Consider the following 14,057-nt stretch of genomic DNA (forward strand, 5'->3'; position numbering starts at 1 on the left):
CAGAATCTGGAGGATATTATAAAAAAAACGTGTTTATCAAAAGTTGGCCTCCTGGTGGCGCTATAACAGGCCGTTCTGGAAATTCATCGTTAGCATCGAGTGTGTGTGCAAAATGTGGCATTGACCGGGTTAACGGTGCCGGAGATTAGCTGTTCAGACGGACGGACGGACGGACAGACAGACACAGGAGTGCAAAACATACTCTCTCCCCATGCCTTCGGCCTGGTGGACAATTAGTAGAATACAACCGCTGCTGTTCAGGCCTTTGTCTTCAAAAGCAAGAATACTTTTCATTGGCCAATGGAAACTTTCAACCTTTGAAAATAACCTAAGAGGGAGTTGAGAAGGACAGAAATACATAGTCTCTGAAATTGTCAGAATACAAATCTGGGTGTGAAAACTCATTACAGTAACAACATCACAAACGGGTGTCTATGAAACTAAATAGCCTAGAATCACTATGCGGTGCGGTGCCTCAAATAATTAATGCCAATCCACTTTAAGCTTAACAAAGGGACATTAACTGAAACAAAGCAGGATTCCAATTAAACAGGAATAAATATTGTATTTATTTTATTAAAATGGGAGACCTGAAAAAATAAATCACCATAAAAAATATAATTGCCAGGTGGGAGAATGATTGTCTTCGACTATCTCATTCTTCCGTTTCTGAATAAGGAAGGCTGACATGTAGATATCGCTGCAGGGCAGTGGCTGTGTAACTGAATTAAAATCCCATTCGCTCATCAATCATACGTAGGAAGAGCTTGCCATGCTTTCTGCTCAACAACCAGAGGATATGTTCGGCACGCCACATAATAAGGATACTGTATGCCTCAAGGGAGGCAGGCTGGGAGAGGAAGATATCAGCTGAGAGGAGAGCGAGTACGAAGAGCGGTGTAAGAGGTGGATGGTGGGGGGCTGGTGGATGGGTCCAGGGGGGGGAATTTAATTTCTGAATGTGGCCTGCAGAGTGCAGAATCACACATAGGCTACTGTACGCGAATGTTCACATATGAAGTGGAAATCACTGAAAAACACTTGTCTATCCTAGCAAGCAAATCCCCGCAAAACACTCAGACTGAGTAACATACATATAGATTGACAGAACTATTGAAGTGTTCAGGTAAAGAAAAAGAAGAAAAAAGCAGACAATGGGAATGATGAATGTCTGACCTCTGCAGTGCTTTTCAGATGGCTGCTCAACTAAGTTATATCTTATTCTTACCGGTATTCTATAAACCCATATCTCCTTGGATGGTGACCCTGAGATGGCAGGCTAAAAAGGACACTCTGGCCTTTCTCATATTGGCAACATTAATTTGATCCCTGGTGCTTAAAGAGCTTGGTGTGTGCATGTGTGTGTGTGCGCGCGCGCGTGCGTGCGTGCGTGCAGGAAGATAACACAACATAAGCTCGGAATGTCAGGGTTAGATTTACAGCTATGTTACTCAGAGTAGACATTCAATAATGGAGTCCACCCAGCCATTGGGTTGCCGTTAATGAAAGGGGAAGGGGGGGGAGGGGGCAAGTGGTGCCACATACAGTCATTTAACCCTGTTGCAGCTCATCTAATAAGGTTGCTGAGTGCAAAGATACAATTAACCAAATGCAAAAAAAAAATTGATCACTAAGCCATTGAAAATGGGGATGAGAATAAAATGAATCAAATGGCCATAAATGATGCAACTGTATTGCAGCCATTAAAGCTACGGGTATTGCCACAGGCCATTGGACGTTAGGCCATTGGATGTTAACTGTGGAGAGAAATGAACCAGCAACAGTGCGGCATTCATGACCAGTGCCAGCATGCTGACATCTAGCATTAAAATGATACTAGGTTCAAGCCTAAAATGGGTTTGTTTCCACCGTTATAGAATTAAACAAGAAAATGCATGAAATTTAGTGCTTGGTTCGTACAAATTACTCATCACTCACTTTCGATCATAATCGAAAAAGAGGGGTATGGGGCTTGTCATTGTCCTATATCACACTGAATTTGCTTATCCTCGGCTCTGCAGCTTACAGTAGCATCTGGTTATCTGAGCTAGCTTTGATCTTTAAGCTGCTTCATATAACACAATTCAAACGTATTCTTGTGCATGTGAGAGAGAGAGAGAGAGAGAGAGAGAGAGAGAGAGATAGAGAGACATGTCAGATTTTTGGCTGCGTATCGTGTGGCTTGCCATAAATAGTAGGCTACATCTGCAAGCTCACAACGTGCCGCAGATCGACGCGTTGCAAGCTTGTAGATCTGCAATTTTCGGTGAGCGACGCCACCCTACAACCAAGTACAGAAATCACCCTTGAGAGCATGAGACTAAGCATGTGAGACAGAGAGAGAAGGAGAGCATGATATAGGGAATTAAATAATAACCTATTCCATCCTGCACACTGAAGTGAATTCATCAAATCAAATCAAGGTGTAAACTTTTGTTGGCTGTTGCCTAGACTTGTTTTGTCTGGGTGAGCATGGTTGCCATGCTACAGTGAATCTGCTCACCTGGAGTCTGTGGTGGACGTGAATAGGTCCTTTCTAGAACACCAACCTTTTTCACCTCATGTTCATGACCTTGAGGATTTAGGACAACAGCCTTTCACAAAACCAATAATTCTGGAGGACCTAAAAAATTGCTGGCTGTCACTGCATCGGACATCGCGACCATGGCGAATGAATGATGCAAACCATGCTACTAATCTAAACGATGCCTCACTCATGCAGAATGATGCCTTTATTGGTGGTGGAAAAAAACTCACATAGCCTAATGTTCATGTTCTGTAGCCTACTCAGTACAGCTTGAATTAATGAGAATTGCAACAACATTGTAGGCATGTGCAATTAACCGAAAATGTATCAAAACCAATATATTTTTTTGATCAATATCTGAATTAATCTTGCTTACATAGTTTAATCTATTAAATCTAAATTTAGTATAATCGACTTAATCAATATAAACCACTTAATGGTATTATACATCACTAGCCCTACTTGAAAGTGTACCATTTTAACTCTCTGAGTTACATGAACACTGATGTCTTGGTCCAGGGACCCCCAGGGGTCCTTTACGAATTACAGGTTGGTTACTCTGAGTGTACAGTTGTACACTCTCAGAGTTAGGGTTTTACAATGTAGATTGGGGCCCGAGAGATACACAATTACTGTATATCAAATGGGCCAAATTCGTTTTGAAGTTTGAGAATCGCTGCTTATTGTAAACCTACAGAAAAGAAGAATAAAGGGACATCCACGGAAGGGAAATATCCTCTGCCAAGTGCTCAACAAGCGTGGCAGTAATTTAGGCATTTAATTAAAACAAGCTTTGATGACATTAACCTTGCCGGGTCCGAGTGAAGCCTCACAGGTTTTAATTTCCTCACCGCTCTGATTGTGTCCTTCTGGAGGTGTGTGTGTGTGTGTGTGTGTGTGTGTGTGCACACAAGCTGCAGAGATGCCATTGAACACACTTCATTATCGCGTTCACACAAAACATGAAAACAAGCCGTGACACGTCTGACCTCTCTGACATTCTCATACAAACCCATTGTCAAATTTGCAAAACACAAACCATCTTTTGAGGCAGCATACACAGCGGCCAAGCGCTGTTACTTATGAGGCGAATGTGAGTTGGATGTAATTGCACAACACTGTACATAGTGAGTATGAGAACCAAATCGAATCACTTACATGTTATCTTTTTTTGTTCCATTTTCTTTCTTTTTTTCCTAAATTAGATCTCTAATGAGAAAATCTTTGCGCACCAGTTCCCATGGATTTGTCACACACCCAACACGCCCATCTTCTGGAAACATGTATTTGACTCTCTAGCGGGTTCATTGAACTCTCCCTTTGAAATGTATCCTTGCCAAAGGGAGATACGGTACATACAGTAGCCCCCACATTTGCTAATTAAATAGGCACTGAGGTGCAAGTTCAAGATGAAATCTCTATTCACTTTCTCACTGAATGTCTTTAAAAAGGGGGATGCATGTGCGTGTCTTCTGGAGGGAGTGATATAAATATTGAAAGATTCAGCTAAAAGGAGACCTTCCCAGGTGGAAACTCTACTCCGATGACACCTGACCTGTGAGCTTGTAGAATGGCTATATGTTCGGTGTGTGAGCATTCATGTGAAATATTAAAAAGAAGATGTAATACAATTGATAAGACTGTCTTATACCTTCTTATCTATCTATCTATCTATAAATGCGGCACGTCTCTGTATGTCTGTAATCTGTAATCCACGTAACTCGAGAATCTTTCGCCCATACCGACTTCAAATTCGACACACGTGTTCCACACCACCACAGGGAGTGCAGTGTCGAGTCCGTCTGACCCACGGTTGTCCAGAACCAGCACAAAAGCCTCTGCCCAGGCTCCGGACATGGCCAAAATCCAGATCACCCCTGAATCTCCTCCATATACAGTATGGCCAGTACAGAATTCATTCCATATGTTGATCTGACCTCATCAAACCCCTAGCTCTGCCAGTTGACCTCACCTGTACATTCCATGACGTCACATTGAGATTAGGCAACACACGTTTGGGCACATTTGGGCATGCCTGACACAGAACTCCATATATAGGAATAAAGGGACACAGAGAGACAGATACAGAACCGTTTGACGCAACAACTTCAAATTCGACACACGTGTTCCACACCCCCAGGCCAGCTCTCTGATAGGGCAGTAAGCAGTACAGGGGCCCCCCAGGGGACAGTTAGTTCCTCCCTTTTAATTACCCTATACACAAATGACTGTGTCAGCTCACAGCCCAATCAGTGTGTGTCAAATTCTCTGACGACACTGTTATCCTTAGTTTACTCACAAGTTCTTTGACACCAGTAGCCATACAACTGGAGTGGACAGGTTTGTAACCTGGTGTGATGAACATCACTTACAAGTTAATGTAAGAAAAACGGAGGAGATTGTAGTGGATCCCAGGTCTATAGGTGACCACACCACGATCACCATACATGGTCATGACATCAAACAGGTCACATCCTATAAATATCTAGGAGTGCACATGGATTGTGATATGAGCTGGCACTCCCATGTGACAAGTATGTGTGCAAAAGTACACCAACGCCTTCATTTTCTACGTAGGCTCAGACTTTCTGGTGTAAGTAGAAACATAATGCTGATCTTCTATAGAGCTAGCATAGAGTCAATTCTAAGGTATGGTATCACCAGTAGGTTTAGAAACCTAACTGTAAAATACAAATCTGAGATACTTAGATTAGCCAAAATGGCAGGGAAGATCATGGGTATGTCTACACCTCCAATCACTGCCCAGGTCATCTTTGAGCAGGCCACCATTGGACAGGTTAAGAAAATTGTGTCTGACCCCTCCCATGTACTATACCCTGAGTATCGGCTAATGCCATCAGGTAGGAGGTACGAGGTCCATGCGTGCAAATACAATAGGTACAAGCATTCCTTTGTCCCTCTGTCAATCACGCTCCTTAACAGAGTCCTTGCAGAGGGCAGACAGGGTAGGGGTCGAAGGTTACAAGTAAGACGCGCAAACGCGGGAAGCGAACGCAGCTCGTAAATTGCAATAACAACAATTAGAATAAATTACGTACTTTTTTTTTCTTTTTAGTTAGTAATTTTTTTAAGTTTTCTACTGTGTGTGTGTGTGTTTGTTTGTTTGTTTGTTGTGTGTGTGTGTGTGTGTGTGTGTGTGCTACAGCTGCGCCCTCTGGTGGCGGGCGAATGGTGTCACAGCGGGACAGACAGACACAGTTCGCAATAATTCATCTTCTGCACTAGGTATGTTGGGTATGGTTTTTTAATGTTGTACGGGTCACTGTGTGCCTTTGTTGTCTTGTATTGTATTGTATTTTATTTGTATGATGCAGAGGGTCCAAGACAAATTTCTCTCTTGGGAGACAAAATAAAGAAACCTTGACCTTGACCCCACATAGTGCAGTGCCCGGTGTCGAGACCGTCGGATAGCCGGTTGTCCAGAACCAGCACAAAAGCCTCTGCCCGGGAATTGGACCCCTATATCTCCATATATGGAGATGGCCATACCCATAGATTACATGGGCATGCCTGACAAAGAAATGGTAATTGGTAAATAGTGCATTTATATAGCGCCTTTATCCAGGCGCTTTACATAGATTGTGCATTACATTCACCCATTCACACACACCTTCATACACCAATGGTGGCAGAAACCATGCAAGGCACCAACCAACAAATCAGGAGCAATTAGGGGTTCAGTGTCTGGCTCAAGGACACTTCTACACTAACTCTGGGGAAGCCCGGGTTCGAACTGGCAACCTTGCGGTTACCATCCAGCCATTCTACCCCTGAGCCACCGCCGCCCTCCATATATGGGCAAAAAAGGGACACAGAATAATAACTGGGTGGGGAATGCATTTCCAACTTCGATCCAAGTAGGCCAGTGCACAACGGTTATACAAAATACCTGGTTGGGGTGGTCCTTGACGATTGTTCAAAATATGATAGTGGTCCAGAGCTCAAACATTTTTTGAGAAGCACAGTTGTCATTCCCATTTATTCAACAAGGTCTCCCTCAGAGAGGGAGCAGAATTCACAACCATCCCATTTGGCATGTGAAGGGACATGCATGGAGGAGTGGCAAAGACATACCTCACAAAAAAAGGCCAGAACCAAGCTCTACACTTTCATCACTACAACAACTTAGTGCAGGGTTTTTCAACTGATTGTGAATAAGGGTCCACCACCCTGACTTAGAATTAACCTGGGGACCACTGTTGTGTTGGGGGATATGGGTTAAGATTAGTGCTTTTGTATCACTTGCTATGCATCCCATGTGTATAAATCCCAGTTATTCTATTCTACCAGTGGTCCACGGACCACCTTTTGAAAACCCCTGACTTAGTGGAACTAAACATTTTACAATGGTGACTATGTAGCAGTCCTTCTAGAAGCGTCCAACGCATAGAGTTATATAAAAACGGAGTACGGATGTTGGTGCCCAAATGCGAAAAGATTCATGCACCAAGGCATGAACACTGTGGTTTCAGGCGATAGCATGTGCAGCAGCATCTTTTATGTGCTAAGCTTGGTTATGGGGGCTTGGTCCTACCTGTGCTTGGTTCATTCATACAACACTTACAATAACCTCAAGAAGAACTACTTTTCCATGAGCCATCAGGCAATCATTTCAAAGACAAGAAAATGAACTACCATTACTATATATTCTGTCTGCCATTATAGTAAGAGAAGGGTACTGCTGCAGTACAAATGCATGATGGGAGTCTTATAACCTGTCTACCACTGTATGTCTAATGCTAGACAAGTCTAGCGTTCACTGTTGCGTTACCATGACAACATATACATTTTCATCTTGTGGATTGTGTAGCCCTTGTGTTCACTTATCAGTAAACGACTGGAGAAACATGGTAGAAAATCACCCCCTTGACAACCCAAGAGCTCCCACTTCCTTCCTCCCTCTCTCTCTCTGGTTCTCTGACAATCTCCTCTGTCTGATACAAATGTCTCTCTCTATTTAATAACATAGCGACGGACTGCTGAGAGAATTGTTGCCCAGACAACTAATGACAAGTGCCAGTGGCATAGGCAGGACTGGCAGAAAACAATAGGCTCCATGTTCAGTTTCAATGGACGACGCTCTTGTGTACGGAGTCCCTTATATGTAACTAGAGGGGTAGAATATTGTATTACCACTTGAGCCCCATATGATTTACCTTTAGCCTATAAAGACATGTTCCAAATACGGACACCAGATTGAAAGTGGTTAATTAAAGCAATAAGCCACAAGAGGTCTCAGGTTATCGGGTATTTTATAATGGCTGAGAGACGTCGGGTCTCCGACCCTGTCAGCCATTATAAAATATACGGTAAGCTGGGACCTCGCGTGGCTTATTGCTTTTCTAAAACGGTTACAAACATATAACATATAATATATAGCAATATCTTCCTCATAAAACGTAACCACCAGAGCGAGCCACACTTTGTTTTTACTCCAGTCTCTGTGACGGGGGAATGGGAGGCGCTTGATGTCTTTACGAGGCCGCCCGGAGCCACACATTCAGGTACTTAGACGCCCGCACGGCCAGGGTGTGTAAGGCAATCAAGTGCTCCCCTTCCCCAGTTCAGCTACAGAGTTGCGGGATAGGCTGGGAATGATATAAAGTGATTGAAGGTGTGGATTATCGTGAGAAGCAAAAAAGCAGCCAAGCACGGAAAGATGCCAATCAGAATCAAGTATTGGGACTAACCGTTTTAGAAACTGATTAAAACTAAGAAATATGCCCTTTTGATCCTTTGAGCCAAAGTTCATCTGGCAATTCCACATGAACTGCAACAATGCAATAATAGGACTAAAAGACGCATTATACAATAATTGCTGCATCAAATAGTTTTTCCTACTGTTCTTTGTAGACTACAAATTGTTTCTTCAAACTAACTTAATCGTTATTCGTTAACCTGTGGTGGGGTTGTGTGTGAAGTGTTTATGTGAGTAATTACTAATTTGTTGAGCATTGGCACTGTTGGCAATTAATTCACTGACTTTAAATCAATAGCCACATAGCATGGAATGCATTGATACAATACTGGCAACTGAGAAGAGGAACGTGTTAGAGACACAATTTTCCTCCACTTCTTTCATTAATCACATGACAATGCCATTCTTCACTCAGGCACAGAATTGTCACGATATATCCAGCTAGTGGTGAATACTGGACAACTCACAAACAACCTTTACAATAGTTGCCTTAGGTTCAAGATTCATTGAACTTGTAATATGCTATTGGCTGTTTATATTCTTTTTGTAAAAATATAAAAAGATACTCCTATGGAAAGGCAATCACTGTAGTAGCCTTTTCATAAATTATATTTACTAGTCTTTACCCGTTGTGAGATATTTGCCCCCCCCCCCCCCCCCCCCTTGTGGCCGTGAAGGGTACTGCGCCCGGGTGCGTTTGTAATTGACTAATACATAAATTAATAGTCATGAATGTGTCAAATCGAAAAAAGGGCTTTGTTACGCCCTCCATATTCATATGGTCAATGCATGTGTGAATTGTGGGAGTGATTGGTGCAGGCAGTAAGGAGTTACGGCACTGTTTCTGACAGACACACACACACACACGGACACAGACATTGTTAGAATTATAGTATGATGATGATATTAGGCTGTCTGCTGTCATGAAAGTTTATAGTTAGAACACCAAAGTAGTAGTAGTTTTGGACTGAATGTTTTCTTTATCCTCGTATTGAGTTTCTGTTTTCGCCAAAGTTTTTGTTTTTTTGTTCTCAAAAGTGTACATCTGTGATCTGTTGTCCTTCAAGTTCCCTCCTGGGGACAATTCCGGGAGGAAAAACGGGGATGGGGTGAGTTATCCCGTTACCCTAGTGCAGGGGTTCCCAAACTGTGGTGCGTGCCGTGCACCCCTTGTGGGGGTGCGTGACATGTAAAGGGTAATGGCGGTTTTATGGTGTTATTTAACACAAACGGCAAAATCTGGTAAAACACTGTTGTAAGGAGATGTATAGAGCAGCTGCGGGAGTATACAGCAGCTGCATGTCTCTCAGTGAGTGCAGTGACATTCTGTGATTATTTGCCATAATCATATTAAAAATGTATCATTTTCATCCAAATACAACAAGACTTAGTGTTGGGGGGGTGCGTCAGTTAGGTCAGGAGGTAACAGTTGGTGCACGGGCAAAACAGTTTGGGGACCGCTGCGGCCTAGTGGCTACCCCATGCCTTCCCATAGCATTGATTAGGTATCGTCTTGAAGGGGTGCCTTCTTTTACAACAATTTAGAGTACATGTAATGTAAATCATCACAATCCAGCAACTCATGGCAATGTTTGCCCTCTTTAAAACAATAATATTAAATAAAAATCACACCTGTGTGAAGTGAGGGGCGCCACACACATTCAAATTCAAATAGGTATTTACCACACCCCAAAAAAACCAAACAACCAACAGAGCCCTATCTAAGGATCTATGGCTGCGCTCTGGCACAGATGGGACCGGCATATCTAAAATGTAACTGGGCGCCTGGCCTCGCAAGGCTTTAAAACTAAGTAATTAGTAATATCATGAAATCAATTCTCCTGAAACTCAGCATCAACCAGTGAAGAGAAGATAATGGGTGTATTATGGTCACATTCCTTAGAATTGATTAATCCTTTTCGCACCAGTTGGAGACGGGAGATAACCTTTTTACTGAGCCCGGAGTAGAGGGAGTTGCAGTAGATAGACTATGCAATATGCATCACAAATAAATGAAAGCCTAAATGACCTTTTCAAGGTGTGCAAATGATGAGGACTTTCAGTTTCACAGCTGGAAGAAGCATGATTGTACCTCCTTTCTCACTTGACCATCTAAGGACAAGTCAGAGACACATATCACACCCAGATAAAGAGAGAGGTGGGGGGGGGGGATCTCTGAGTTTGCCTCATATATCTGGATTCTGGAGGAAGTTCTGGGACATAGTGTCACAAAGACATGTAAGGATACTGCACATACTGTATTGCCTTCACCACCAGGTTACACATCCCAGTGGGATGTATAACTGTGTATCATGTGCATAACAATGAAAATGGATGTGGCTATGAATAATATGTCTATGTGCATGTCTAATATGTCTATGTGCAAATGTCCACCAATGTGGACATTTGGTTTAGTCAGCTAGCTTATTCATCAGCTTGACACGCAAAATAAAGTCACAGCTAAACAGTAGTAGCTGAGTTATAAAATTGTAAACTGTACACCAAATTATATAATCTGTATACATATTTGTTTTTCCATGTTTCACCTCGAGTGGAGATTGAAAACCCTCGCTTGTAAAAGCATTGAATGCGCTCAACTGGAAAATGTTCATCTCCATTTTGCATATTAAAAACGCCCATAATCGACATAATCACCATTGCCAATCGCCTACGTAAAACATTTCCAATTTCACGCTATGTACCCATCTTTAGATACTGAATAATTTTCATAATCACTTGGGGGGTTGCAATTCAATTCATGTATCATGTATCTGGCAGAATAGTGAAGACTAAAATGGAGATTGGAACAGAGAAATGTGTTCCAATTAACAATTAAATCCAGAATGATTTAAGCTAGGACACAAAGACGACTTAATAGTTCACCTTTAAATGTGGCAATCCAAAATGAACAGGTCTCTTGTATTATGTACATTCCTAATCAACATATATTTGTATTAATAAATAAACAAAATCACAATCCCTTCAGGCCCAATTACTCTGCCAACAATTAAATGTGATCGAAACATTTATAGCCTAATAATTGTAATTGCTTTGTGAGAGCAGTGTGGAGTATTTTGCTTGCTCACAACGGCTTGTATTGTGCTGCGTTGTACATCCGCTTGTCGAATGTTCACATATTACAACATGCCCAGAAAAAGGAGTTTTTAACATAATCCAAAACAGACTTACTGGAATCATCCAGTTTGCAAGATCTCCAGTCTTGGACACCTGCATGGCTCCCAGCATGGTCAGGTTGATATGACCCCTGAGGAGGAGGAGACAGTCATCAGCTTACCTATCGATTCGCTTATCCATCTGCCAGTTAATCAATTGCTCCCTACATTAACCATGTTTTTGGCTGTGACCTGTCAGAGGCAGTAGCAGCCCAGTGATGGGTGTCATCAATGTTAATGTGCTGTATACTTAATGGAACATTAATTATGCATTAGTGCATAGATGTCGGAGAGAGAATTTGCCATGAGACCTGTATCACTGCGACTAATTGATGGTTTAGGTACATGATATATGATACAGCAGTGCAATTCATTATGACAAAACATATCACAGTTCAAATGTATAGCCTGCCCATTGACTCAGTGTTCTACAATAGTTTCCATTCAACTATGGACACACCACACACATACTGTACACAGAACTAATGAACAGACTCGCGCACGCACACACACACACACACACACACCCCAGTTTTGTATGACTCAGCATGGCCAGAAGAGCTTTGTGAAGAATCTGTCAACTTGACCATTGGGCAGCACTATTTATGAGTGCTATTGAATTTCCGCTGGGAGGAGGAACAGAAGCCATGCTTTAGGGAGGGTGGGTGGGAGGAGGAACAGAAGCCATGCTTTAGGGAGGGTGGGTGGGAGGAGGAACAGAAGCCATGCTTTAGGGAGGGTGGGTGGGCCGTGTCACAGACAACGAGTAAATCAATACCAGCCGGGGGAATATTGTCACGGCTGACATCTCGCTGCACAGGCGATAATGGTTATTTGTTAATGCACAGAGGTTACAAATCACGGCTGGGGCTTGTGTTCAGTCTTTTTTATGGTTACTGGTGGCTTTTTTGTTCAGGTGATAAACTGTTCTGACATGAGTGGAAAGCCTATTAAGAAAGTTATGAAATGGCCTGGGCCGTGGCTCAGCGGTCCAGGCACCTTGGCTGGTAATCCAATCTGGCAGTGTGCCGCGGGTTCGACTCCCGATCCCGACGGCCTTTACTGCATGTCATCCCCCCCCCCATCTCTCTCCCCATTTCCTGTCAGCCTACTGTCTGTCCCTCCATAAAAAATATAAAATAAAAGGTAAAAGCCACAAAAAAACATTAAAAAGTAATAATAATAAAGTTATGAAATATAAGGTGTTCTGCGAACACAGCTAGCAGGATGAGCGAGAGAGGGGTAGAGGCTTTAGTTCCGACATACTATTGGTCCGATCATATAGTATTAGACCGACAACCTACCTCAAACGCTAACCTAACCATAACCGCAAGCACAGGAGCAGCGCATGTCCGACCATTGTTTCTGCATGTCGGACCTTTGGTGGTGTCGGATCTGCGTGTGAATCCCCGAGAGAGAGGTTCCCCTCTGGCTGGTTCTCAGCAAAACCCTATAGATGATGTATGTCTGATGTGTGTCCCTACATGATAGTGAAGTGACAATTTAAGGACTTTTAAAGCACCTTAACTGCAGAAGACTTGATATGGCATCTTTGTAATTAATCCCGTTGTCTGCCGAATACTTGATATGGTGTCTTTGATCGCTTTATATCAATATGAAACGGTTTAGCTGAAAACCAACTTTCAGCCCTGGCCTGGTTGCTAGGCAACGGCCTGCTCACCCCCCGCCCGCACGAAACGTGCTCGCACATGCGTAGACTCCCATTATAACAGGGATCTTTTCTTTTCAGAAACTACGAGCGCTGTTCATGGTTTTGATCATCCATCCGAGGTTCGGATCTGATTTATGATATTTCATGACATCATGATTAGAATATTAACGTTTCTGAAAAAAGATAGACATCGTTTCTTCTTCTCTGGCATCTTGTTCTTTAAAATGTGCCTCAAATCTGATGATTTAGAAGACTTTTTTTTAAATTTCAACGTCAGGCCTAAATGGGTTAAGCATGATCTAATACGTTATAGCCTTACCCTCTGATCATGGCAAAGGACTCATCACTGGAGAAATAGGCTGCACCAGGAAGCACTGTGACCGTCTCCTTTCCTGTACACAGCATGAGGAGTGAGGATTACTTATCACAATCTGGGGATTCATGTAACAAGATAGATGCAAACAATTAAACAATTAAAAAATGAAATGAAATATGAAATATATAAGTGTGTCATACAAAATACTGATTGACAATGACCATTCTGTTGCACAGGGAAACTCACCAGCATTAATAAGGTCTGCATCTACGTTCTCCTCTGTGGGGTATGGGCCCTATACAGAAAGCAGAGAGATTAGATGACCGTGCACACACGCACGCAAAATCAGGTCAGTCCGCCTGACTGACCATGATCTTTCAAGTCAAGAGACACACACAAAGGCACAATCACATCTTTCTGATTAGATGAGACATTTCTCTCCTTGTGACATAAGGATCAATCCTTATAGGGGTAGCATAAAGAATGGGAGAGGAGAGGAAAAGGAGAGGAGAGCGGAGACTGAAAGACTGAAACTTTGACAAATAATTCATTAACATAGCTGCCTACATTCACCTGTCAACAGAACTGATTGGAAAGCCTTGCCGTAGCCACATCCTTTGTTGGATGTGCAGCAGGCAAATAATGAATGC

The 14,057-nt window shown here is 42.6% G+C and overlaps 1 protein-coding gene across 1 annotated transcript in view; it reads right to left on the minus strand.

The window, feature by feature from the left end:
- The window catches only part of oxct1a (3-oxoacid CoA transferase 1a), a 67,537-nt gene that overhangs the window by 15,953 nt on the left and 37,527 nt on the right, over positions 1–14,057 (minus strand). The window contains exons 11-13 of the mRNA XM_083785034.1: positions 13,654–13,702; positions 13,411–13,483; positions 11,436–11,511 (exon numbers count right to left, since the gene is read on the minus strand). Coding sequence (XP_083641160.1) covers positions 11,436–11,511; positions 13,411–13,483; positions 13,654–13,702 — 198 coding nt within the window. The remainder of the gene's footprint in view (positions 1–11,435; positions 11,512–13,410; positions 13,484–13,653; positions 13,703–14,057) is intronic.

The sequence above is a fragment of the Protomyctophum parallelum genome (genome assembly GCF_964188405.1).
Source record: "Protomyctophum parallelum genome assembly, chromosome: 15".
Taxonomy (NCBI): Eukaryota; Metazoa; Chordata; class Actinopteri; order Myctophiformes; family Myctophidae; genus Protomyctophum; species Protomyctophum parallelum.